Source organism: Strix uralensis, chromosome 27, assembly GCF_047716275.1.
Source record: "Strix uralensis isolate ZFMK-TIS-50842 chromosome 27, bStrUra1, whole genome shotgun sequence".
Taxonomy (NCBI): domain Eukaryota; kingdom Metazoa; phylum Chordata; class Aves; order Strigiformes; family Strigidae; genus Strix; species Strix uralensis.
The window spans coordinates 4,769,620-4,795,013 of NC_133998.1; the positions used below are offsets into that span (position 1 = coordinate 4,769,620).

General features: G+C 44.3%; 2 protein-coding genes across 4 annotated transcripts in view; one reads left to right on the plus strand and one right to left on the minus strand.

Moving 5' to 3' along the window:
- The first annotated feature begins 419 nt into the window (after positions 1 to 419).
- F2RL3 (F2R like thrombin or trypsin receptor 3) lies at positions 420 to 7,081 on the plus strand. 3 transcript variants are annotated; one of them, XM_074851573.1, is made up of 5 exons: positions 420 to 1,405; positions 2,467 to 3,091; positions 3,939 to 4,031; positions 4,225 to 4,354; positions 5,003 to 7,081. In XM_074851573.1, the coding sequence occupies exons 4-5, from the start codon at positions 4,264 to 4,266 to the stop codon at positions 6,076 to 6,078; spliced, it is 1,167 nt and encodes a 388-aa protein (XP_074707674.1). In that variant the 5' UTR covers positions 420 to 1,405; positions 2,467 to 3,091; positions 3,939 to 4,031; positions 4,225 to 4,263; the 3' UTR covers positions 6,079 to 7,081. The 3 variants fall into 3 exon arrangements, with proteins under 3 accessions (XP_074707674.1, XP_074707676.1, XP_074707675.1); XM_074851575.1 differs by lacking the exon at positions 2,467 to 3,091; XM_074851574.1 differs by having other exon boundaries at positions 1,385 to 1,405; positions 2,597 to 4,031.
- A 565-nt stretch (positions 7,082 to 7,646) lies between these two features.
- Positions 7,647 to 25,394, minus strand: part of CPAMD8 (C3 and PZP like alpha-2-macroglobulin domain containing 8) — a 57,509-nt gene continuing 39,761 nt past the window's right edge. Inside the window, exons 36-43 of the mRNA XM_074851572.1 lie at positions 24,518 to 24,605; positions 19,008 to 19,082; positions 18,174 to 18,279; positions 17,974 to 18,084; positions 17,104 to 17,316; positions 16,580 to 16,654; positions 11,324 to 11,492; positions 7,647 to 11,006 (exon numbers count right to left, since the gene is read on the minus strand). Coding sequence (XP_074707673.1) covers position 11,006; positions 11,324 to 11,492; positions 16,580 to 16,654; positions 17,104 to 17,316; positions 17,974 to 18,084; positions 18,174 to 18,279; positions 19,008 to 19,082; positions 24,518 to 24,605 — 838 coding nt within the window. The 3' untranslated portion in view covers positions 7,647 to 11,005. The remainder of the gene's footprint in view (positions 11,007 to 11,323; positions 11,493 to 16,579; positions 16,655 to 17,103; positions 17,317 to 17,973; positions 18,085 to 18,173; positions 18,280 to 19,007; positions 19,083 to 24,517; positions 24,606 to 25,394) is intronic.

Genomic DNA, 25,394 nt, shown 5'->3' on the forward strand with positions numbered 1-25,394 from the left:
GAGGCCGGGGGGTGGCATAGTTGCTCCATGCAGAGAGGTTTCAAAAGAAAAAGAAAACGGATCTTCCTGCAGGTTGGTTTATTTCTAGCAGCACCTTTGCTGTGAGGCGTGTGGCACAAAAATATGGTCCAGGCCTGGCCCCCAAGTACTCGCACGCTAAATGCAAGAGACATTGAAGAAAAGCGACTGATTCCAGTTCCGAAATCTATCAGCACATCTGCTACAGGTTAAGACAATACAACTGCAACCATGAAAATAACCCTCCACCCACCTTTCCCTCAACCTCCCCAAATTCCTGGGTAATAACATGTTTAACTGTGTTCCCTGTGAGCTCTGCACAACAAATGAATGTGTAGATTTTGCAAATTAAGCTGTAGTGATGTGACCCAGATCTGATAGGAGTTTCCTTTACATCATTCTCAACACTTCCGTTGCCATAACAAAAGGCAACTCTGCTTTCTGCGCAGCGTATTACTTGCTCACAGGGAAACAAACTGTTGTTCTCCTAATAACAATCCTCTGATGCATAAATTGCATGGAATAATTTGATTAAAATGATGGCAGTGGTGTCTCGGAGGACACCGTCCACTTTACACAAGTCTCCTCGCAGAGATCTTGGACTTCTCACAAAAAGGACATTCCCTGTGCTCAAGGGGAGGGACAGCCAGGTCTGACATCACCCGAGAGCAGTTGGAGATCTCAGCAAGTGGACAGCTTTGGCAACGACAGAGGAAGACAGCTTAAAAATACCTTTCGGGTTTGCAGGATGGCATAAGAATTAATAGTTTTCTAAATTAAATTAAGAATTGCTAAAGGGAACACCTGAATTCAGTATTTACTATTTCAGGACTTTTTTTTTTTTTTTTTTTTAACACGTTTCTGTATCACAGTGATGCACAGAGAGGAAGATGGGGCTGTGGGGCAGTGAGAGATAGTCTAGAAGCATGTGTGTAAACATGAGTGGAGTTTTTCTTTATGCTTTAGCCATTCCTCTGGATTAGAACTAAATAATTCAATCTTAATGAAACTAGAGGCATGCTCTACCTTCCACTCATCAGAATTAAAGACTAAATTAAAGTCTAGCAATTCTAAACCATACCTGTGCCAAAGGACGAATCCAAAAAGAATCATCTGAGACCAGGTGCTGAAGAGGGAGGATGATGTCTGTATCAGGCAAGATAGCCCCTACCCCAGTGTCGTCGTCTTGCTGAGAAAGGACCAAAAGAAGCTGTTCCAGAACACCTAGTGAGTTGTAGTGATGCTAATAGACTTCAAATATTCCTGAAAAATGGCTTCGTATGGATTTCCTATGCTCTGAAGCGAAATCTGCAAGCAAGTAGAAGAGTAGTTCTGAAAAAAAACCCTGTCTCCCCTGGAGTATTACACCAGCATAAGGCTTACAAGGGTGAGGAGAATGTGGGCACAAGGGGTGTGGTGTAACCAAGGGAAAAGATTGGGTGGGATCCCAGGGGAACAGGAGAACTGTGGAACGAGAAGAGGAGAAGGCAGGGAAAATGCCTGGAGCTGTGGAGGGTCTCAGGGTGATGTAAGAGACCTGACAAAGTGAGAGGAAGGGGAGCTGGTGTCATGGCAAAGTCGGGAAGAGTGTCCAAGGCATGAAGTTGTCTTGTATGTGCCAGAGTCTGCGAAGACAAGTCTGGGGTGGGGGGATGCTGGTCCAAAGGACTATTTCGATAGTCAGTGGAAGTTTTCTGTGCCGTGTGGTTCTGAGAAAGCGCGGATGCTCGCACGCCCGGCGGTGGGAAAGGCCGGGCCGGCCTTGCGTCCATGGAAAATGTGAGGTTGTGCTGACACTGGTGGAAACGCTTCATGCTGCCGGCGTGAAGGCAGAGCGGCTGCCCCCGTGGTCAGCTGCCTCTCGTGTCTGCCCCGCCAACGCGAGCTCAGCCTGGGGCAGGTACCGGCTGCACTAAGATTTCTGTCCTCATACCTGCTGCCTTGCAGCTGAAAAACTCTGGAGCCGCTGGAACGGCGCAGAAATAGCAAACCCCATTCTTTGCCTACCACAGTTTGCTCTTCCAAGCCTTAAAGATGTATGGGACAGGCCAGGTGGTGTTTGTACCCTCCCGTTGAGCTTTAAAATCCCTAGCCTGTTTTCAGCATTACATCTTTTGGGTTCAGAGCCATGGAATAAAAGAGTGCCTTCTCCCAGGAGATGATCTATTGCACAATGAATTACATTAAAACCAAATTGTTACCCCACAGGGCAGGGATCACACAACTTAAAGAGATGTTAACAAGCCGTGACAAACCTCTGGCATTAGAATTTTCAAGCAAGCTGTTCTGCATCTAAAGCAGTCACTAAAGATCACACAGCATCTGAAAAATGAAGGATACAGCAATGAGTAACCTCTCTCTGCTCCACTCCAGAGACCTGGCCATAGGAAGCAGGGCTGTGATTTGCACACTATCTGAACCTGATTATGTCTAATTTTTTGCATACAGAGCATGGAAAGGATCCTGGCTGAGGCATGGAAAATATGTGGCCACATGAGTCATTCTGTAATGGTTCATAAATCCTGAGAGAATCACAAAAGCAAAACATCTAACATTGCATCTTCCCTGTCCCTGCCAGTGGAACTCCACCTCTCGACACGCTCGGCACAAGGATGTGGGAATACGGTGAAAGCAAAGGAAATAGGATCATTTTCTCCTTGGAATAGAAGAATCTCATCAAAGAGCAGCCAGGCTCAGATTTGCAACCTTCACAGAAGAGGCCATTCATAAGCTGAGGAGAAAGAAACGAACTACTCCTTGGGTTGCCAAACCAAATTTACAGTTCCTACTGCCCGGACTCCAGCTTCTGTCCTCACTCCCTTGCAGAGCCAGGCAGGGACTGGAGAGCAAAAGCCTAAAAACCAGCAGCCTCTCAAGCTGTGACCTCCCACCCCACTGGCCTACCCGCTTGATGACCACCGGGAAGTGGTCGTGCTGGGGCTCTTACACAGGCGAGGGGAGAGGATTTGGGACTTGCCCAGCAACGCTGTGCAAGGCAGAGCACGGAGGGGACTTACACTCTCAAGGAGTTAGAGAAGGGGGGACCAAGCAGCAAAGGATCTTAAAGGTTCAGGTAACATCTGCCAGTCCCTCTTACAGCATTCCTAAGTTGTCTTCTCCATGCTGCCAGCAGGTATGTGGCAGCAGCACACTCCAGCTCCAAGCTCTTAGCTAACAGTGCTCAACCCTCTTGGGGGTTTACTGGGTGGAGGCTGCACATCTCTGGAAAAACACAGCTCTTCTTGGGCGAGAGCGACTGAAATTCACCATTATCTACCCAACAGCAGAGACTTCCTGCACGGCCTCATCAGGCCCCTTTCCTGCTGGATGGAGCTGCTCTCCCTGTTCCTGGTAGTTTATCAGCACAAGCAGAGCATCTCCCTCAAGCCCTGAGCCCTTGCACTTATCCTCTGGATGTTATGGCACCCCAGGCTGGTGCTAGTACTGATTCTTTCAAATGCGAATAGCTCTGACCCACAGGACTTTAAATCAACCTCTGCAGTGGGATCAAGAAGGAAGGTGCAGGAGTTTTGTCCCCTGTTTAGCCAGATAAGGAGCAGAAATAAAGAAACAAGGGAGTTCTGAAAGGCCCAGCCTCATCTGGGGACTGCAAGGCAGACACTAAAACCCCTCAGCTGCCACGAGAGGCTCTTGCGTAATCCCTGGGAGCTGGGGAGGTTTCTCTGGATCTGCAGCTCTCCTGCACTTCATTTTATGTTTCTGTGTGGGGACAATAGCTTCTCAGTTTGCACTACCAGAAAGCATTTTGGATCAGGGTGTGCGGAAAGACCTCAAAGCTCACACAGAGCCACTTGGGTCTCTCTTGAGTGGAAGGATGCTTGACATAGGAGGTCAGAAGTTCAGTTTACTCTAAACCAAATTCAAACTGCATCAAATCTGACCACAGTTGTTATTTCCAGAAATATTCTGGAGCCAGAAGGAGGCCCAAATGAGTCACTTGAGCCATTGTCTAGCTCTGATGATGAAGTACAGCCCCAACACACTGGATCTGGGTACGTATGCCCCTCCCAGTCCTGTGTCTGACACTGGAGCTGAGTCCCTGCTTGGGTAACACACACTCGTGCGTGTCGTGACAGCCCCCCATACGCCGCATCCTTCACGGGCTAAGCCTGGTGCTTCCGTGAGTTAAGGACTAAGAGAAGGAAATGCATAAGCAGGGTCACTAATACTGCCTTTCCCACACAGCTCCGAGCTCAGCAGCACGCTGCTGGATCCTGCACCAGAATGGAGACCCTTGGGAGTGGACGGCTCTCACACGGGCTGGTGCTGTGCTGCGCCTTCTGGGGACTCTGCCTGGCCTCTCCAGACTATGATGGTGAGTGTGTATCTTTGGGTGAAAAATTGCTGTTTCTTAAAGTACTGGATATTTAATAACTTCATAATAACCTGAAAACTTATTTTTTAAAGCTATCACATGGGAGCACACTCTAATTGAGCTTTGCCCATTCTCTAGTCGAAGCAGGAGTGATATGAAAGAGAAAGAAACTGGGGTGGAAGAAACTAGACAGAGAAAGAAAAATTAGAGAAGTAGTAAAACAGAGAGCACTTAAATGCAAAATATTTAGCTATAAGTTAGACTCCCACAGCCATGAGTTTACCCTGGAGTGGCCCAGATATTAGGAGTCTTTTGAAAGCTGGGCAGAGGAATTGCCCTCTGGTTTCCCAGGCCTGCTGATAGTTGTACAACATAGCAATTATTTGTGAGCTATGGGAAACCACACAACAGGGGAATCGTGTAAATTTTCAGTAAGGTTGCTAATGGTTACTTCTGCCCATTGAATTCTGTTAGCCAGCTGCTTCTGCCCATCACTCAACAGCATTTTACTGAATACTCCTACTTCTAGGGACGCCAACATAAAAGTAAAACTGTGGCCTTTGGGGTAAGCGTTATATACGCAGCCTGCTCTGCTACCTGCAAGGGTAACTGCAGAACAGCAGGTAACAGACTGTTTTTATCTGACAGATTATTCCCAGAACAGCACCAATGAGCAGGTAATGACACCAGAGATCACACCGTGTCCCCGAGCCATCCCCGGGGAAAAGGCAACCATAAACAACATCACATACCTGCTGATACCCGAGGCCACCCGCTCACAGCTGGGCAGCGTGGTCACGGTGCGACTCATCCCCTGTCTCTACACCCTCGTCTTCCTGGTGGGGCTGCCGGCCAACGGGCTGGCCCTCTGGGTCCTGGCTACCAGGGCTGAGAAGCTGACCTCCACCGTCTTTCTGATGAACTTGGCTGCAGCAGACCTGCTGCTCGTATTGGTGCTGCCCTTCAAGATTTTCTACTATTTCCTGGGGAACAACTGGCCCTTTGGGGAAGGCCTGTGCCGGCTCACCACAGCTTTCTTCTATGGGAACATGTACTGCTCAGTGCTGCTGCTCACATGCATCAGCGTCGACCGGTACCTGGCTGTGGTGCATCCCTTCTTTTCACGCTCTTTCCGCACCCCTGCCTTTGCTGCCTGCACCTGCACTGCCATCTGGCTCTGTGCTGCCGTCCTCACGCTGCCCCTGACTCTGCACCAGCAGTCATATCCCCTGTACCGAGCAGACGTCACTCTCTGCCACGACGTTCTCCCCAGGCACGAGGATGATGGGTATTACTTCTACTACTTCATCTGCCTGATCACCTGTGCCTTCCTGGCTCCTCTGGTGGTGATGCTGTTCAGCTACTGCTCGGTGCTGCGAGCTCTCCTGGGCAGCGGGAAGCGGTACTCCTACTCTATGAAGCTCACAGCTCTCGTGCTGTTCATACTTGTGGCCTTCTACACACCCAGCAACGTCCTCCTCCTCGTTCATTACTCCAGCTATAACTGCAAGCTGTACGGCCACCTGTATATCAGCTACATGGTGAGCCTGGCCATCAGTACCTTTAACAGCTGCGCTGATCCCTTCGTCTACTACTACATTTCTGAAGACTTTCGGGATAAGGTGAGAAGGAGATTCTTCAGTCACAGAAAACAAAACACCACATCCCTAAAAACCTCCAAGGAAACACTCCCTCAGAAAAGTTCCAAAGACTCTCTGGTGTAAGCCTCCATCCCAGCTCTCTGCTCCCAAGGCACTCAAGCATACACTGGGGATGGGGTGAAGACAGCACTGGGATCCCACAAGCTTCACCCAGAGCAGTGAGCAGGACTTCCCAGGAGACAAGTCCTTTCTTCTGTCTGCACAGCTAAGACTGAATAAACCTGGGCCATGGGCTTCCTGGAGCGGTGGGGAGTGCTGAACCTGTATAAGTCTGTCACTGGGACACTGCCTGCAACTTCTCACCTGGTCACATAGTGACAGGGATGCTCTTGGATCCTAGGTCTGGATTTCCTAATGCAGCTTGCAGACTAGTTGCTATTTGTATTCTATTTCTTTCTCTACTACTGTCTTGCTTGCTGTCCTCAAACGCATATTCCTTTCACCCAAAACTGAAACAGAACAGGCAAAACCAAATTTCTAAATATTTCAAAAGTACTAGAAGATACCTATGTGAGAGGTACTCTCCGGAACTAAAATGCTCTGTCAAGAGAATGTAAAGCTTTTCTAGCAAATATGTTCTTGGCTTGATTAGTAAGAAACACCATAGCAATGTCAGCCCACTGCTGGTAACAAGTGTAAAAATCCCATTCAGTAATCCCCTTTTTGCAAATGACCCTTGGCATCCATAAGTTCTTTGGGGCAAAGATTGTATTAATGGATTTAAAAAAAATATTATGCTTCTTGAAGGGAAATATTAAAGAAGGAATTGAGAAAACTCTCGTTCTAGAACTCCACACTTCTTTTGTGTAAAGTCACACACAATCAAGAGCTGTCTCTTATGAAACAGGTGACCAAGCTTGTTGCTTATTGGAATCTGTTGCAAATTTGACAAAATGGAGCCAGCTCATCCCTCAGACACAACTAGGGCAGCAAGGTAGAAAATGAGCAACTAACCTCCTCAGAGTTCCTGAATTCTTCAGTTTTACTGGTACAGACATGACTTCTGTCCTCACCCTAACCTGTGGTCAAACTTACACCTACAGTGTGAATAAGAAGAGGCAGACAACATTGTCTTAAAATCAGTTTTTAATAAAATATTTATCAGAATCTAAAACAAACCCTTTTCTGGACTCAGACTTGCTAAGATTTGTATGAACAAAACAAAAATGGTCATAGAACTGTTTGTGTGTACATGTATGTGCGGGGGTGAAATGCAGCTGAAAAACTAGAGCCTGTGTCCTGTGGGTCAGTACCGCACGTGCGGAGGATGTGCCAGCTACTGCACACAGGAGGCCTGGTGTAGCCAGGGCTATTGCCACTCAGTCAGAAATAGCAAATACTAAAAAAAAAAAAACCAAACCAAAACCAACAAACAAGCCAACCCCAACCCCAAAACCCAAACTGAGCTGAGGTTTTCTAAATAGATCATCTATTCACAATAATGAAAACCAGGTTATTGTGCATTAAATGTCACTAGTCGATGTCAGCAAAGCACGTGCTGTTGTTTCAGTGATGTTCTTCAAGCAAGCTGAACATTCTTCTGGAATTTGTTTTCTGCTGAGGCTGATTAAGAAGGAGGGAAAGAGGCAAGACCAAAACACTTGGACGAGAAAGAACAAGGGAACTAGTGCTTTAAAATAAATACCATGGTAATGATTACTCTGCATAAATGTACAGTTACAAATACATAAATATTAATTTCATTGAAAAGATTGCAAGCAAAAATCACTGATAACTAGCACTGCTGCAGCTATTCAGTAACGTAACTTGATGTAAGTAGGAATCTCTGTGTCTTACAAACCCACTGGCACTTTTCTTCTTTTACAGTTGAGGGACCATCAGAAAAAGGAAAGGAGAAGCATCTCTCTGACAGAGGGAGGCAAATGTCTCTAAGCCAGAAACAATTCAAAGCCCAAAGCAGCAGCAGGTCTGCTGTCCTTGCTGGCTTTCCACAACCAAGCTGGTCTCTTCCTTGGTTTAAAAATAAAAATAAAAAAAAATTCAATCCCTTCTCTCCAAACTATGATGGCTGGTCTTCACAAAGTTGGCGCCTGAGTTTTCAGTGCGGAGCTGCCCTTGTGTTCTCAGGGACGGGAGTGTGACTGATAAGCTTCAGAGTCAGAACTGGGCCAAAGCCTATGAATAACATCAAGTCTGATAAGGCTAAGCTGTGTCCAGTGGTTCTCATGGACCTAGTCCTAAAGAGTTTCTGTATTCCAAGTAGGATTTTGAAGAATGGAGGAAAAATAATCTAGGAAAATTTTTTTCCTAGATAAGAATTAAGAATGATTACAAGAAACATTAACAACAAATCTGGGACAGGGGAAATCTCTGGACAGAGGGACCATCAGCTGGGGTGGAGAAGAGGGCAGAGAGCTGCTCCTTTACTCCTGTGACAGGGGAGAAAAAGCAACCAAACTGTGTAATTGCAGGTTCCTTTATTCAATTCCTTGAATAAAATGGACTTTTAACTACAGAAAGGAGCTAGTTTGGTGTGGCAAGACTGGGGGGAGGCAGAGGCTGCCAGGAGCAGATGGACTAGTGATTTCCCTGAAAGTGCCCCAGCTGTGAAGCAGCACTCAAGGTGAGATCAGGCTCCAGAAGCCCTGGCACGTTACCTCACACGCACTGTCCTGTCCTAACTGCCTCTGTTTAAGGAGGCTGAGGCTGCTCTGCCTTTGCCTTCTGAGGCTCTGCGTCCCTCTGGCTTTTCCTCTAGTTGTAAAACAGAAGTGGGACTCCTCTGCCTCAAACAGGTGAGTGCACTGGCACACAGAGACCCCACAGAATAAGGCTGGAACTGGCACTACCAGGAGGAATTATTTAGCTGGCAGCAATGGGGACATGTCTGCACCTTGAATTAGTACATTACATGTACCAGAGCCTGAGGAGAGGACCAAGCAATATAAAATTATTCAAATATCTATCCAGAAGCATATAATGGATGTGACAAGGAAACTAGAGCCAGAAAGGGACCAAGGACAGGAGACTGAAGAATCCATAACACAGGTCCTATCTTCTGTGGGAAGCCAGTCACACAGACATCATCAGGGTGTCTAAATGTCTCATCCTCCCAGACTCAAAGCATTAAACAGCTGAGGCTGGAACCAGCAAACAGCAGGGTTTGTATTGTGCAGCTTTGATATTTCAAAAAGAAAAAAAAAAAACCAAAACTCTTGTTGCAGCTCACACTAGGTCTGTTATTTACCCAGGGGATAAATATTGACTCAGTTATGTGTGTGTACACAATAGCCAGTGTCTGCCAGGCCAGTTGCTTACAGGAGATGGAATTTAGTTTAAAGGCATTTATTTACCTGCCAGACAGGAATGCAGTCGCCAGTGCTTCCGCTGTGCTGTGCGGACACAGTGAGGACATGGTCTGTTCATGCACACTGCAGACACGTGGCAAAAGCCTCTGCTGAGAAGCAGTAGGTACATACGGGCAGCAGCCACGTCAAGATCCTGTGAGGAGAGCTCAGAGCAGCCATGAAGGAAGGCTTGATAACTTGCCAACAAAGCCGTTCTGAAATTTCTGGGAACTTCAAGACCCAGACCTTCATCATGTCAACTACATTCTGCAAATATCTGGCCTCAGACAAAAAGGACTGGAAACTACATATGCCCAGCTTCTGGGATACCTCCTGTTTTGTCCCCATGTGGACATTTTTCTGAATAAATTGCCTTTATTCTGGAATGGAATGTCTATACTGGGATATATTCTTGTCATGGTTCCTGTGTAAACAAGCCCTAAAAATGAATGGAGCTGGGCTTTTTCCTGTTTCCATTCACCAATAAACACCCTCAAAAGGAGTTTCCACCCCACTCTGGGTCCTGGTAACAATAGAAGTGGGAAGATAAAATATTAACACTGTTTTGCAACAGGCAATTGCATGTAACTCCTCCAAAGAGAACAATGCTGCTCCAGGCAGGAAAGGAAACCAAAAAATCTTGGCTCCTGCACTTCTGGAACCACAAAGCTTTTGTTTTCAGTTTTACCACATTGCTTGGGGCAGGTCAGTCTGAGGGAGCTCATCCTGTGACACCAGTGATTTGTACTGGCCAGCAGACCCAGGGCCTATGCATAGATTACTGTATCCAGAACCACCACTGCATGGGGATCCAAGTGGGAGAGGAATAAAAGTGATCGTGAAGTCAGGCAGGCTTTTAAAAGGACTGCGCCTTGGGTCAGCTTTATTTTCATGCCAGGGTTACGAGGAGGAAAGGGGCTGAGAAGGCTGCAAGCAGCCCTTATCAGCACGTAGTGCAACATGAAGAGGGCTCACCCACCGAATCCTTGTCACTGCTGTGGCTGGCAAACTCCCCACCTGAAGCCTGCAGCCCTGTGGTGGACAGTCAGGCCTTTCAGCCCTGGCAGTGGATTTCAGTTTTCTCTCATAAAAGGTACCTCTCAACAACTTTCCTGAACACGGAGCCACTAGGGAAGTTTTTCTCTTGTGGGACGTTGTTGTGGGTGCAGTAGACTTACGGGCTGGGGAAGATGATTAGCCTCTTGCTATGTCATAATTAGCAAAACACACTGATTTTTATTATTATAATTTGAGAGAAAACTTCTCAGCCATCTTTCCTCAAACAGCAGTTCAGCTAAGCACAAGGCCTGGACTTAGCTTCTAAGTGTAGCTAGGAAATGGCATTTGTAGTATCCTGATAGTAGAGAAAACACTTTGAAATGGTCTAAAGGTTTGAATTCCAGCTCCTACTTTTCTCACCTAGAGGGCACAGCATATTGGTCTCCCATCCTTGGAAGTACTCCAAAGAGGATGCACAAAAGGCAGGAAAATTGACAGAAAAATAACGCTGAGTGTCCCCCTTAGCGCTCCAGATCCCCCCCCACGGGGCAGCAAAGCCTACAGTTCTGAGTGCATCAGGAAGTAGTCATCGTTCGGTTTCTGTTCTGCAGCAGGTCGTCTGTAGGAACAAACTCATACAGGAGTTGATTCTGAGCCTCTTCTCTTTATTTAAATTATATATTTCTGTGGAAAATAGAACATAATGAAGAAAAGTCACTCTCCAATTATGAATCTTTGTGAAACATCACTGGGGCTGGGCAGAGAAAAACTTAAAAGGTCACTTTTTATTCTGCTAGGAATGGAGACATTCAGGTCATAAAGACTTTTATATGCTGCCCTGGCAAGATCTTGTTCCTGGTGATTCCTTGCTAAACAGATTAACAAGTCAGTTGTAAGAATTTCCCTTTTGAGGAACTGAATACATTTGACCCAACACATGAGTCAGTACATTATATGTTGACTCTCAAACCAGATTTATGATCCCCCACTCTCTGGCTCACCATTCTACTGTGGTCACTACTTCCTGAATCTTGTCCACTTCTTTTAACGTGCTTGCTGTTGTCAGTTCTGCCACAATCTCAAAGACATCAGCTTCCGACACGTAGGGGTCTGGGTCATATTCGTAGGAGTAGTATGACAGATCTGTCTGCAGCGGAGGGCCTTCCTCTGCTGGAAAGGAAACCAGAGTCTTAGGTTGGGCTTTAGCCAAAGAAACTGCATTTCAGCATCACATATTGCATCACAGAGAAGTGGAATGACATAAGAGGAAAGGAATTTTAATCAGTGGCCAAATGAGTGTCTTGCAGAAGTAAAGGAGGTTACACATGTCAGTGGACCTGCACATGCAGGCTTAGATTCACAGATAAGGAGAAAAGCTGCTGTAAATCAGATTTTTCAGTTTCCCAGCCTGAGACCTGAGCACTGGAAGAAAATGAAAGGAATCATGGTGGGGGGGTGGGGGGGAAGAAAAAGAAAAAAGGGTCATGTAATTCGAAAAAATCTCAAACTCTCATTTTAAAGTATTGACTTAACTGAGGTGCTTGACTGGTTAGGAACCAGTTCACCCTGAGACCTGTATACAGTAAGGTAAAGTACGAGGCATCTTTGGGAACACCAGATGAGTTCCTCTGCACCCTGAAAACACACCTCTCTCCTTTGACTAGGTCCAGGCTGAGCCCAGTTAAGGAGAGACCATCCACGTCTCCAAGGTGTCTAATGTGTGTGCTCTTTTAAAAGGACTGTTTTATAAAAGTCAGTTACAAAGCTAGAGGGCAGACTGTGATGGAGCAGCTTATTTGGTGCCTGTCATGAAAAAGATCAGCATAAGCAGCTAGATTTCTTTTCAGCCCAACAAGAATGAAGATTTTGGCACAACAGGCCAGGAGCCTACATCAAAGCCATTCGCTTCTCCCTCAGTCTGAACTAGCAGTAGCTGAGATTCATCTCCTTTGGCACAATCACATACCACTGAGAAACTTCTATCATTTAAGACAGGAACAGACACAGATATTTATCCCCCTTGCATTCACTCCAATCTATACTAAGACACTGGCAGGTCACTGACACAGTACATATCCCACTCAAAACAGGCTCTGCCTCTCTGTGGTGGGTGATTGCTCACTGTCTAGAGGGTAAAACTGAAAGATAAAACTTCTGCAATATCAATAGGTCCCCGTCTTCTAAACTGCTCCTCGAGCCAGCTCAGCTGTCCATCTTTCCTGTTTGCTTTCTGTACACACTGCTCTAATCCAAACCAAAGCAATCACTGAAACATAGTTGTTGCAGGGAGGAAAAGTCCCCCCTTCTCCCCGCCTTGCAAAGTTGGCTTTATTTAATGAGAACACTGATCAAGGCCTTTGAAAATGTTTGTTCTCTAGAAATAAAATATCTGAAGGCTCTTCCCTGATGCCTCCCACATCCTTCCAGCAGCAGGCTCAGCCCTAGGCAAGGGAACACTTGCCTGAAAGCAGAGTCAGTCTCTGCATTCACTTCTTCTTGGCCTCTCCATGTGAGAACCTGCCAGATCATGAGCTCGCTCTATGAATGGATGATTGCTGTCCACCAGGGACAGAATTAACATCACAGACCTCACTCTTCCCCGGAATGCAGCACTGGAGTCAAAGCAAAGACGAAAGGCCGACGTTTCCTGTTGCATACAAACCACTCCCCCATCTCCAAAGCTTTGTGCCTAAGCCAACGTTTGCTGAACACTGATGGGGTGAAAGGAAAAATGGCCCATCGCCAGTTCAATCCTAAAAGAACAGTGGTGCTGTGAATAATGCGCCTGCCAGGGAGCGTTGTGGGATGACTCCACCTGGAAACAGAGTTCCCTCTGATGTTCCCGTTAGGAGCTAGTGGTGGGTGATAGCATTTAACTACTTTTAAAAAAAATATTAACACCACCACCAAATACAAGTATCATAATTCCACCAAGAATTTTCTTCCAGCTACTGGCTCTTCCAACTGCTAAAGCAGAACTGTACAAATAACATGGGCCCAGCTGTGGGGAGAAGGCTGGGGGGGGTCAGGCAGCACAAAGAGGGGTGGGCTGCCTGCTCAGAGTGCAGCACCACAGCAGCACTGGTACCCCCGACACTGCTGCCTCATGCTTTGACAGTGCTTTTCCATCAGAGACATGTAGAATCACAACATTACTGTGATGATAACATATTGTCTCCTAACATCCATGGCTATGTATTTAGCAATTTTGGCAGAGAAGATTTAGGCAATTTCAGAAGAGCGTTAATGATCTATGGAAGCAGTCAAAGCACCACTTCATCAGACAGATGGTATCAGAGCTATTGAGGATCTGAAATCCACCCATACTTCTGTAGCCTAGTGTGACAACAGTTCTTAGAAAAGCCACAGTCAGAAAGGCACTTGAGAGACTAATAATCCAGTTAGCAACCAAAGTTCTGCTCTAGGAGCTTTTAGTCCAAACAAGCATGACTGGAACAGGCTGTGAAAGTGTACTAGCAGAGCTCCGATGCTTAGAGGCAGAGGTGGGTCCATGCTACTACTCATCAAAAGCCTGTTTCATGCCTCTTGAGTCTCAGTAATTCACCTGCGAGAAAGAACAGCTGAGGAAGGGGATTCAGACATGAGTGCCCCTCCCTGGCTTTCATTTCAGTTGAGTCCTGTCACCCTGCACACTTCCCTCTCAATGATGAGAATATTTCTAAAGAAGTGAAAAGGATCTACCCATCTGTAAAAAAAGGCTACAGTTTTATGATCAAACGTCAGCCATTCTGCCTCACTTGCTGCAACGTCTGCTGAAGACTTTTGAAAGGTTTTTTAAAACGCTTTGACAATAGCTAGGTGCTGCAAGAAGCACTGCATCCTGATTTTTGAGGACCATCCACACACAACTGTTTACCTTGACTAGCACAACTCAAAAGCTGTAGTTTATTCCAGCAAACTCGCTGGTGTCTATGGAACCTCACTGCAAGTCTGGGTTTGCAGAGCGAGCCCGAACACATTATGAAGTTCCCCACTGTTTGCTGGAAGGAAGCTGGCTCTCGCTGTTTCCATTGCTGGGGTAGCACAGACAGGAGCTAACAATGAAAGCATCCATCAAACCCAGCTGAGCCCGCACAAGTCATATGGGAGATACAGAAGGATTTCAGACAATATAAACACCACGTGGTTCTCCAAGAAAATGGTATTTCCTGAAGATTAACACACCGAGGCAGTTTCACCAACCTGCCCTAAGCTTGCTTTGGCTCCTGGAGTTCTGCATCCTTTTAGGAAATCACAGATTTAGACATGGCTCATCAGAACTTTCACTAGAAACCCCAAGCACCTGAGCCGACTTAAACCAATCACATGCTTCAATGCTAACAGACCAGCGAGTCCAAATGAGACCTGTGTAGAAGGAGGGATTCATTCATTTGTTAAACTTTGATTCATGTACCATGTGGTTGACCTGAGAGGAGCCCAGAGGATTAATGAAAATCACATGCTGGGTGCTTTTCCTGATGCAGGATTTAGTCAGTTTTATTTCTGATTGCTCACTCTGCCATGGCTGCTCAGACAGCTTGGTTCAGAAGAGTATCTGACTTCCAGGAGACTCTCAACTTCAACACTCACAGATCCTAGAGCAAAGCCAGCTCTAAATGCTTATGCTTTAACAAACATATCCTTATGGCATTCAGGTTTGTTAATCTAACACCTGTATAAAAATGCCACACACACACAAAAAGAAAAAAATAATCAGAATTTCCACTTTTGCTCTTATTGATAGCCTACTGAGCCTACACTGCTTTTGTTTGTTTCAAACAGAAACCAGAGGGTTATTTTTCTCAGACAGATACTTTAATGCAGATTATATCAGAAACACTGTTCTGCAAATTTTTGGATTGTGGACTACCGTCAAGTTCCACCATTTTTTTTCCCCCCCCAGGTAACCATATTTCTACTCTCATATTTTTATTTAAAAATAATGTAATTGCAGTCCCATTTTGTAGACCAGCAGCAAAACACTTAGCATGGCCTTGCATACCAGCAGCACCCTACAGAGCACTTTGGGAATGCTGCTGGAGAGGGTTCAGATTGCAACCGGTTTCCATGCTGAGTACGTAGCATTTGCATGAAATAAAAGGCAACAAGCATTCATCTCAGTTACTCCAACAGACAGCAATCTGATATATATATATATATTTTCACACTAAGTCCACCACAAAAAGGAGGGAAAATAGGAGAGACATTAAACACTAAGATTGAATAACCTATAGAAATAGTGATAATGGAATATTCACCATGCTTTTACACCGTAGTAAGAAAACTGTCCATCAACTGCTGTAGAGCAGAGGAAGGGCAGAGAACAGGATGGTCTCACGTTGGGACACATGCTAGTCTGAACTCTGGTGCACGAGAAGGACATGAGGAGGCATAGAGTCTTCTCTTTAAGAATTAACTTGTTTTACCGATTTGTTAAGAGAGTTAGAGGCCAGGGGAAAATTAATGAGTGGAAGGCAGCCAGGAAAAATCTAGTCCAGTTTATTTACTAGAAACAGCATGAAACAAACTATTCTATTGACCCTCCACTGCTTCTTGGTGAGATTTATTGTGAGCCATGAGCAAGTTCGACATGAGTCTTGGAAAAAAAGTGTATGAATATAAGCACCAAATAAAATGAGCAGCCAAATTCCTGGCTACTCCATCTACTGACCTTTACATTTTTGCTCACTAAAGCCCTTTATTCCAAACAGCAGCTCTGAGAGAATCAAGACTGCCAGCTCAATTTTTGCACAGAACTGCTAGAGACAAAGTTAATCCACCTGGATTCTAGTTTTTGCAATGGTTTGGTCTGTTGTCATGTCCTGTTCAGTTGTTTGTTGAAACACATTACATCAGCCTGGTTTTAAATGTGATCTTTCCAGCTTAATATTGAAGAAAAGATCACAGAGCGTGTGTTGTTCAAACATACCAAGGCTGAGACAACAAGAGAGTCACTCGCCCACTCCTATGAACAATTACCTAAATCTTGCACGTGCACTGAACAGAGCAGGTATCACACAAGATTTCCTGAAAGGAAAAGGACTAGGAGAGCTAGCTGAATAGTTATCATCCTAAGTTTCCTTGACGTCTTCAATTTTTCTGATTTCTGCATGTTCTGTCTTTTCTTAAAGATGAAAAAATTAATCATTTTTACTTAGATGTGCTTAAGAGCCATACACACTTTTATACAGCGATAGGATAAGCTTTAACCTTGCTAAAGAAAAAGGTCTTGGATAAATGCAAACACGTGATGTTACCTGCTGGAGTTTGTTGAACACTGGGTTGCTCAGCTGTGTGGGAGTGTGTCTCCCTTTCTTCTGGCAAATTCTTGGCTGTAAATAAAAAGAAAAATAAATGCATTTTATCTCTGAACCTCTAGAAAACGTTTGCATTTCCAGGGGTGGTGTACTCAGTTCACTGAGCTACTACACTGCACATTTTGAAAGCAGAATCTTCAAAGAATGTTACTTTTCATGGATGTCATTTTTATCTATCATTATTCACTTCAGATAAAACAGTATCACTAATATTCTCTAAAGTTCATTCTGATTGGTAAAACATGTATTCATGAGAACAGAAAACCAGTTATTCTGAGCTAAGCAGGAAGACAGCTGCTCTTATAACTTGATCCCTTGTACTACGAGTAGCAAAATAATACATAGGAGGTTTTGAATTCTTCTCTTTCCCCTACCACACGTATGTAATTATCATTTGCTTAGATAAGGATTTGTAGTGTCCTGTAACTAGATCATAACAGAAAAGGGAACTGCACGAAACCTACAGGCAGAACATTGAGACATGGGCATCTGTTCTATTCTTGTATTGTTCCTGCACGATGCTACTTCCATCTGGCAATGGTTCGGGTAGATCTGTCCATCTGATCCACATACAGGCTCCCCATCATAGCCACAGTCTCGTGAACACATGCACTGCTCAAAATATTCATCCTCCAAGCAGCCAAAAATGTTATTGCATGGTCCAGAGTGAACAAAGCCTGAAAAGTAAACAAAAACATCCAAAGCAATATTTTTGCATAGCATGGGGAAGGGGAAGATGAGGTGGCAATTTTCTTCTATTTCTCCGATGTAGGTTTTCATGTTGAATTCCTTAAGACTTCTCATAGGAATTTACAAAGTTGGTAGAATAAAAAGGTCTGGGAATAAAGCTGTCTTTCTGAAGGAACTATACTGCAGCAGATTCCAGATATTGGATAATGCAACTATTTTGTATGACATAGAGAACAGAAAGAAACATCTAGTTTCTGGGGAAAGTTATTCCTTTCACTGATGCATGAAATTGTTCAATCTTACAACAGTTAATTGTGGAACTCTATTGCAAGATATTTCGAAGAGTTTTTACCTTTACATTTATTAACACATCTCACCTTGTGCAGGTTCTTCCAGAATTATAAGTGATATCTTGCCTCTGAAGCAAAGAAGAGTCACTCTGGTGACTGAAGAGCAGACTACATTGGTCTGCTTGGCTGTCAGAAGTTTAATACTGCTATCCCACAGACCTATGTAAAACTTCCACTAACACAGACACAGAAATAGAGCATTTGCCTAAATATAATTTTGAGTTCTGAACTCCTGGAAAGTATGTTTGTGGGCTCCATTTTCCAAAAAATCTGCTTGGCTTTGGTGCCACTTACCAACCCATTGGCTAGCTGAGCTTTCCACCTCATTGCATGTTGGCCCATCACAGAGCTCCCGAGCCAAGGGGCTGTTTTCACTCACATTGTAGAAACGAGTTGCTTCAAAAGCTGCAGGCCAGCGAGAATGAGAAATCACAAGTGAGTCTTACATCTAGAGCTCTAATGCTGGTAAAAACCAAAGGAAAACAGGCACATACCTGGCTCATAGTAATCATACACTTTGATCGGAACAGGAGCTGTTTTCCCAACTATATGCTCTCTGAAAGCTTGAAACTTTACACAGGTCATGCACTGGCTAGGAATCTGTATGAAATCGTGCAAAAGACTCATTGCAACAAAAACTGCACTTTAAGTGAAGAGAGACACAAAAAAACATAGCACATGCCCCTATTGTAACATGCTGTGCTGGGCACTTGAGGAGAACGAAGGCACCTCCAATACTAGCTATAGAGACAAAGGTAATGACTAAAAGCCAAACAGGATGAATTAAAACACGTGATACTTTGCTGGCCTTTAAAGCACATACTTGCATACAACAATGTCAGAAAGTCAAACCTGAAACTCAAGCTGTATTCCCTGGCTTACCTAACACCACTCCTGTCATCAGCCAGCTTGCTAATGCAAGTAGCTAACAATTTACTGCTGATGACCAAGCCAGGAGAGATCTCATCTTCCACTCTCAGGTATGTGCTGTGAAATCTGAATTAGACTGCATCTTTTTCTCTGTTCTTTTAGCCATGCTAGTTGTACCTGAAGGTGAGATTATTTTGAGGCAAAAACTAAGCGCTATCTGCCCAGAAATGCTATATGGGCTGAAACTAATCACCTGCCTCTATTATGCTTTGGTTTCCAATCAAGACCACAACACCTACCTGCCTCAAAAGAGGCTCAAGCAAGTGGCCAGTTAAAGCTGCCTGGTAATCCTCATCCGTGAGGGACCGTCAACATAATCACACTGTACCTATGCCTGATCCACTGGTCTTTTGCCTTTGGATGAAAAGCAACATCATTATAAGAGACAAAGTCATTACCTCGTCAAAATAGAAAAGGACTTTTCTTCCATCCACTTCATATCTTTTTAATCCAATTTGCTTGTTCATCAATAACTGGGGGAAAAAAAAAAATAAATCAACAGGTTTAGTTTCATCTCACTGTATAGAAAACAGGTTGAAACTACAGAAGAAGAAAGATTTTAGACTGCTTAGAAAACTGATCAGACACTAAAACCCAGGGATTTCTTCGCTGGAAAAGGATGTTTCAGTAAAAGAGAGGGGAAATGCAGAGGATTGCAGTTGCTGTCCTACAACTGAGGCAAAAGCCATCTGTGCTCTTTCCTGTGACCCAATGAGGAATGCTTGCAAGGTGCACGGGGCTGAGTGTTCTTCCTGGTCCCTGGTGCATTTATCTCCCTCAGACTACGCCTGACATATCATCCATAATCTAATTGAATAGCTCCCAGATTGTTTTCAGTACCAAGGCTCAAGCAAGACCTCAGAGACCCCAAAACACTCGATAAAGTCTCTTATTTATACTCTTTCAGACCGTCAGGGAATTACGCTGCTGGATCGCACAGGGTATTAAAGGTCCCATTCTCCCACCAGCTGAAAAATCCAAAACATTCTTCTGCCAGGAAAATTAATCCTTACATTTGAAAAGAGCAGCCATTTGAAAGAGCCCTAGGCATCCTCCCTTTTGACTAATGGGGTCAGGCCAGGCCTCTGCTACTCATCTTTTCTCCCTCTGAGGCCCAGGATTTGTAATCTGCATCATGCCAGTCAGGCCCACAGACCACCTCTTCTGCTTTTTATTTATTGGGACAATCTGCATATCTAAGGAGTATCAGAACACAATCTAAGAGTACTTCCCACATCTGGGGTGCTACTGCCCTATATCTACCCCAGCCATTTGTAAAAATGCTCCAGCTCATCTCCTCTTGCTGCCTGCAGGTCTGTAGGTGTATCATGATCACGGTCTACAGAGGAAAGTGCAAGAGCCCTTAATTATGGAATTACCGCACCACCTCAAAGAATCCAGTAACTATCTCCCTGGTGCAGAACACTAATGAATCACCACCAAAACATAAATGCTATCACCTGAGATAATTCTACAAAGTTTTGTTTTAAAATTTCCAAAAGAGTTACTCCTAACATTTTCCATACTTGGAATATTGACACCTCAATATTATAAATACTGTCATGCTGTATGTACTTGAGCCGTTGATCAATCATTACTGTTTTGATAAATTGTATTCAGAACACATCTATCATGTGAAAAACATTTAATCCAGAAGCTGGGGTCTGTAGAAAAGGACTCTTGTGTTTTAATTCCACTTTGGGGAGCTGAGTAAGGGCCAGAGCAGATACTTTAATTCTATTCTGCAAACTGTGCTATGAGTTTAACCTCCCTGTCAGACAATCCCATTTGTGACACGGGGATAATATTTCCTTGGCTTTTTTTTTTTTTTTTTAAAGTGTTCCTAAGTTACTTTGAGATCTTAGAATGAAAACTCTGTGGAAAGGAGAACAGAGCATTATTATTACGTATTAGAAAGAATGACATGAAGCAAAAAGCATTTTTACCAAAATTTGCCCAAACCTGCTATCAACAGCTTTAACTGTGAATTTCTTCAGCATAGTGCTTCTAGCTGTAAAACCCTGCACACAGCTTCCTGCTATTACTGTAACAAGCAAAGGAACACGTGTTTAAGTCCCACACAATATGGAAAGGGCCAATTTAATTTGTCCTTATAATTTTAGGGGCCTGATGGTGACTGTTATTACTCAGCAGTAGATGGCTGCAGACAGTCCTTTTATGAGAGCTTGGAGAGGCTGGCGCCACCGGGAAATGCTCAGCTCAGCTAAAGTTGCATTTTTCTGGTGAAGCTTGATATATACCAGCCTGTGGTGACCTCCTGACCTTGTCGACACCCAGCATTATTAGAAGGATTTGTGGCTGCACAGCCAGGGGGGCTGCCCTCGACGTGCAACAGAGCATTCATTAACCATCACTGCCCCGGAGCTGCACGTGGGTCTGCGCCGCGCACACTGCTCCCTTGTGAGGGCAAACAACAAACAAGGAAATCTGATTTACAGCCCTGCCCCTCCGCACCAGGAGGAGAGGGAAATGGCTAGGGTAACAAGAAAACGCAGCAGTGGGAATGACAGGACTTGCTTCTGCTGAAGGTGGTGTCCAAAATACATAACAAAACTAGTACTGGGTCTTCAGTGGAAGAATTTCATTTTTGTCGGGGTGATTTGGATACACATTTGATAGCCATGAATAAATCATAGGGGTTGTACCTGCATCTTCACTGCCTACCTATATATGTGCTTGAGCTTTGTCCCTACATTTCATTTTTACAGATGCAAAGGGTTTCTGCAATAAGAAAGATGGAATTCAGCTCTTCAGGGGGAACATTCCCCCTTGAAGATGCAATATCCTTCCCAATTTAGCAAAATCTCTTACTGCCCAAAGGAAGTCATTCTATTCTGGTTATGGAAATAAACTGCCCAGGACTGAATCCCCAGTGCAGAATGCTCTCTCCAAATCAAGGCACCAACTACATAGTCTTTTGCCCAAAGAACTTCCAAAACAGTGGGTTTTGAATCAGCTTTTTTGTATCTTACAAAACACTGAAGAAGTATGCACTGTGTGAAGTACCTGACATCCTTCTGAGATTTGCAAGGACTTAACTCAGATCAGCTCTGTACTGCAGGAGCTCAGCCTTACCAGTTAAGGAGAATCAGCTCCTTTTCCCATTAAGACAGGGGGAGAAAGGAAAACAAACCACCTGCTATTCTATGCCCAGAGACCCTAACAGATGGGGCTACTCTGGAACTCCACCCGTGGAGGCAGGAACATGAGATTCAGACAGGCAACAAGATGCCAGGAGGGAAAGCCCAACCAACTGATCTGCTTAGGGCTAGAGAAAACCTAATGTGCCGGTGAGCTCGTACAGCTTTGAGAAAATAACTCTTGTGCCACAATAGGGCAGCTTGTTTTTACCCTCTGACTGCTTCTGTCCAGGCCAGGCTCGGGGGTTTGACAGAACAGAGGAAGAGATGAAGCTGACACATGATGCTTCCCAGACACCGACGCATCTATCTGACACCCAAGCAGTGTGGGCAAGTCTCCCTGTTTCTCTGCTCCAGTTTCAATACCCTCAGAGTTTGTTTCTGGTTTACGAGTGCTGGCCGGCCCCTGGTCAAGGAATAAGCAGTGCTGAGGCACCAGCAAGGTGGCACTGAATGGGACACAAGAATCTCTGAAGCCATGAGAAACCAAACATCGGAGGCAAGCTGGTGTCGCAGAGCATGAGGATTATGGCAACACGCTAGTAGATGAGAGAGAATGAGATATTGCAAACAAAAGTGTTTTGAAACATTATACAGGTAGTTCTTTGGGGAACCAGAATCCTCCTTGCTGAGAGTATATCCTAATGTCAATCATATATTCAGTTATCTTCGGTGTTTCCGCTACTTAGAACATGTACAACGTGCCCTGAGCACAGGTTAGTGTAAACCATCGGACACAGCACAGGAGCAGATTGCTGCAAGTAGCAGCCTTTTAGCGGTAACTAAACACAAACCAAGCATGTTTGGTTTACAAGCCTTCATCTGGGACACCTGTCTGGCCCCACCATGTCAACAAGCCTCATACCAGAGCGCAGCTGCCTTGGCAAAAAGGAAAAATTGTTCAGGGACTGAAATGACAGAACCTATGCAGTCCCTTGTAACACACGAGCATATGGGACCTTCTTGGGACTCTCAGCCTAGAAACTCTTAACTCTGTCGCCTACTGAAACCAGTAAAGGAGATACTCAGTGCAGCCTGGACAATGGGTCCTCCTATTTCTGTAATTTCTTCTTAGCCAATTTCAGGAAAAATAAGGACTACAGGGATTTGGTTACTTAACCTAACAATTTTTCTGTTCTGTAATGACAACCCCTTTGCACTCTTTGTTTTAACACTTTCTCTCCACTGATAAAACATTTCATGGGTCTAACACCATAAAGATCCCCGTTGTTCTCCTCCTGTCCCATTTTGACTTCTCTGGTCCTAAACCAGGTTTTCATCCACATTTTTTATGCCATTATTTACGTAAATTACTATGGAAGAGAACTTACTTGAAAGCAGTACAAACAACTGTCACTCTAGCACCTTCAGCAGGAGGAGATAAAATAGTTACCAAACCCACTACAGGCACCCTCACCTAATTTTCCTCCTTTCCCTTACCACAGGGGTACTGGAGACCTCCTACTGGGGCTCTTGCCTCATCTGAATAGCCATACTCAGTTTGTTGCACCATTTGTTGCATGTGAGAGAGAATATCAGACTCAAAAGGTCAACGGGCAAATAAAAATCGATAGATTTTACATGCATGCATTTGAAAACAGAATTCTCAACATGCAGCTTGTGAACAGGTATAAAATAACTTTGATATTTCTCTTTACAGGAGTAATTTCGTATCTGATCAACACACATCTCTGTACAAAAGTATTCCAGCACAGCTCCCTAATACTGAAAGGATGCAATTCTCTTCTCAGGCACTAATATACAAGTTTCTCTGGCTTCAAAGACAGTCCAGGAGACAACCTGACAGCAGCTTTTGACATGGATTGCAAGCCCCTGAAGAACACATCGGTCTCATTCTCTTCAAGAAAATGCAATGGTGTTTATAAATTAGCCACATAAAGTGAAATCCTAGAGAAGACAAAGCAACATGCACTTTTCCTTGAATTAGGAAGTCAAATTAAACTGCCTGGTCTTCACTACGATTCTACTTTAAAATTCTTTCCCCAAATCTCCCCCCCAGTATAATGAAGATAGAGTTATTAACAGAAGAGATCTTTTGGAAGCAAAACACTTTTTAGCTCTTTACCAGTTCTCAAGGATGCAAAGATTTTACACCTCTTCAGTTAAATAGTCCTTAAAAACTATTTGCAGCATAAAACCCACCAGTGAATACACTGTAATGCTTCCACAAAATATAAAGCAAAGCTAAAGATTACAGTTCATCTCCCCTAGAGGGCTGGCTGGGTAAGAGGCACATTCTGTCCACCTCAGTTTGGCTTGCAATAAACATGATGTTCTCCCAGCAGAAAAAAAAAAAAAAAAAAAAAAGGCAAAAAATTCCAAGACACAGAGCCTCCAAAGAAATGGAATCCAGATGTTGGAGATAACACAGCCCACTAAGAAGCCATAAACAGCTCCTGTTAGAGCACATTTTCACTTCAGCATTTCCAAATGGGTCTCATTTAATTACTGTGCACTGTGCTCAGTAATAAACCTTCATTTGGCCATGTTTGGTACATTTGTTAATCTTGCTCAGAACATCTGCTTACTCATTTCATATAAATATTTTTTGACAAGTGAAATCTCCTGCCCCCCCCCCCCCCCCAATTTTAATTGCATCTTTTCAGACAATGCTCTAACATTCAATAGCATTTGCCTCCTATTGCTCCCCAAAGGGAATCCCTGCCAATTAGAGAGCCAGGTCCTGGCCCAAGATCATGCCTTGTGCTCCCATTACAACACCTTACCTGCTCTAGGCTCTCGATATCTGCACGAAACCCTGAGAACAATGGCACTTCCAAGACAGCCATGTTGGAAGATCCGGAGTGCAGCCATCTTCCCATGAGAACAAAAAGAAAGAAAGAATGAAAATAAACTCCAAGATAACAAATGGTACATGGACAATACAGGATGCAGAACTGAAACTACAGAGGAAAAAATATTAAAAGGATCTACTCTTCTTTGAAGGAGTTGTTGAAAGCCAGTCTACTTGGTTTTACAAAACCCTCTTTTCTGCTTCTATTCAACAAAAATTAAGCACAACTCACAGGGGACAGAGATGTAGGAGATATCGAGGCAAATGGAGGCAGAAAAGCAGCAGGAAGGATGCAGACTCCTGTGGGGCTGCTTCCCTTATTTTGCAATTAATCGCTGAGAAAATGCACTTGATAAAAGGAAATAACCCCTTGAGTAGAAGAAATTTCTGTTCTTTCCTAAGTGGAGGGCTGTAAATGGACTGTGGTGTAAGAGGAATGTTACTTCCCAATACCAGGCAGAGTCATTCAACCCTGGGGTTTCGTAAATGGCCATTTCCCTCCAGCATCTAATTGACACTGAGAAATGTATCTTTGCTAATGAGTCAGCAAACTCACACTCTAGTTACTAGTGCTAAAGAAATCACTGCCTATATTCATCCTCTATAATATCAATGAAGACTCCAAAACACCACTGAAATTCAGAGTTGTTACTGCTGAAGTGTGCATTTAAAAAAAACCAAAAAACAGCCCACAGGAAGGGGTGGAGAGAAAGTTTATTTGGGCCATTGCAAAAGTTTTCAATTTCTTGCAGCATGGCAGAAGAGTTGACATCGTAACAAAGAAGCTGCTGCTAATTCCAGAACAATGG

What these genes read in the sequence shown, in the direction of transcription:
- F2RL3 (XM_074851573.1), top strand. Translation starts at nt 4,264, where the DNA reads ATGGAGACCCTTGGGAGTGGACGGCTCTCACACGGGCTGGTGCTGTGC. An exon ending in GGCCTCTCCAGACTATGATG is followed by an intron (nt 4,355 to 5,002) that starts GTGAGTGTGTAT and finishes TTTATCTGACAG; the next exon opens with ATTATTCCCAGAACAGCACC.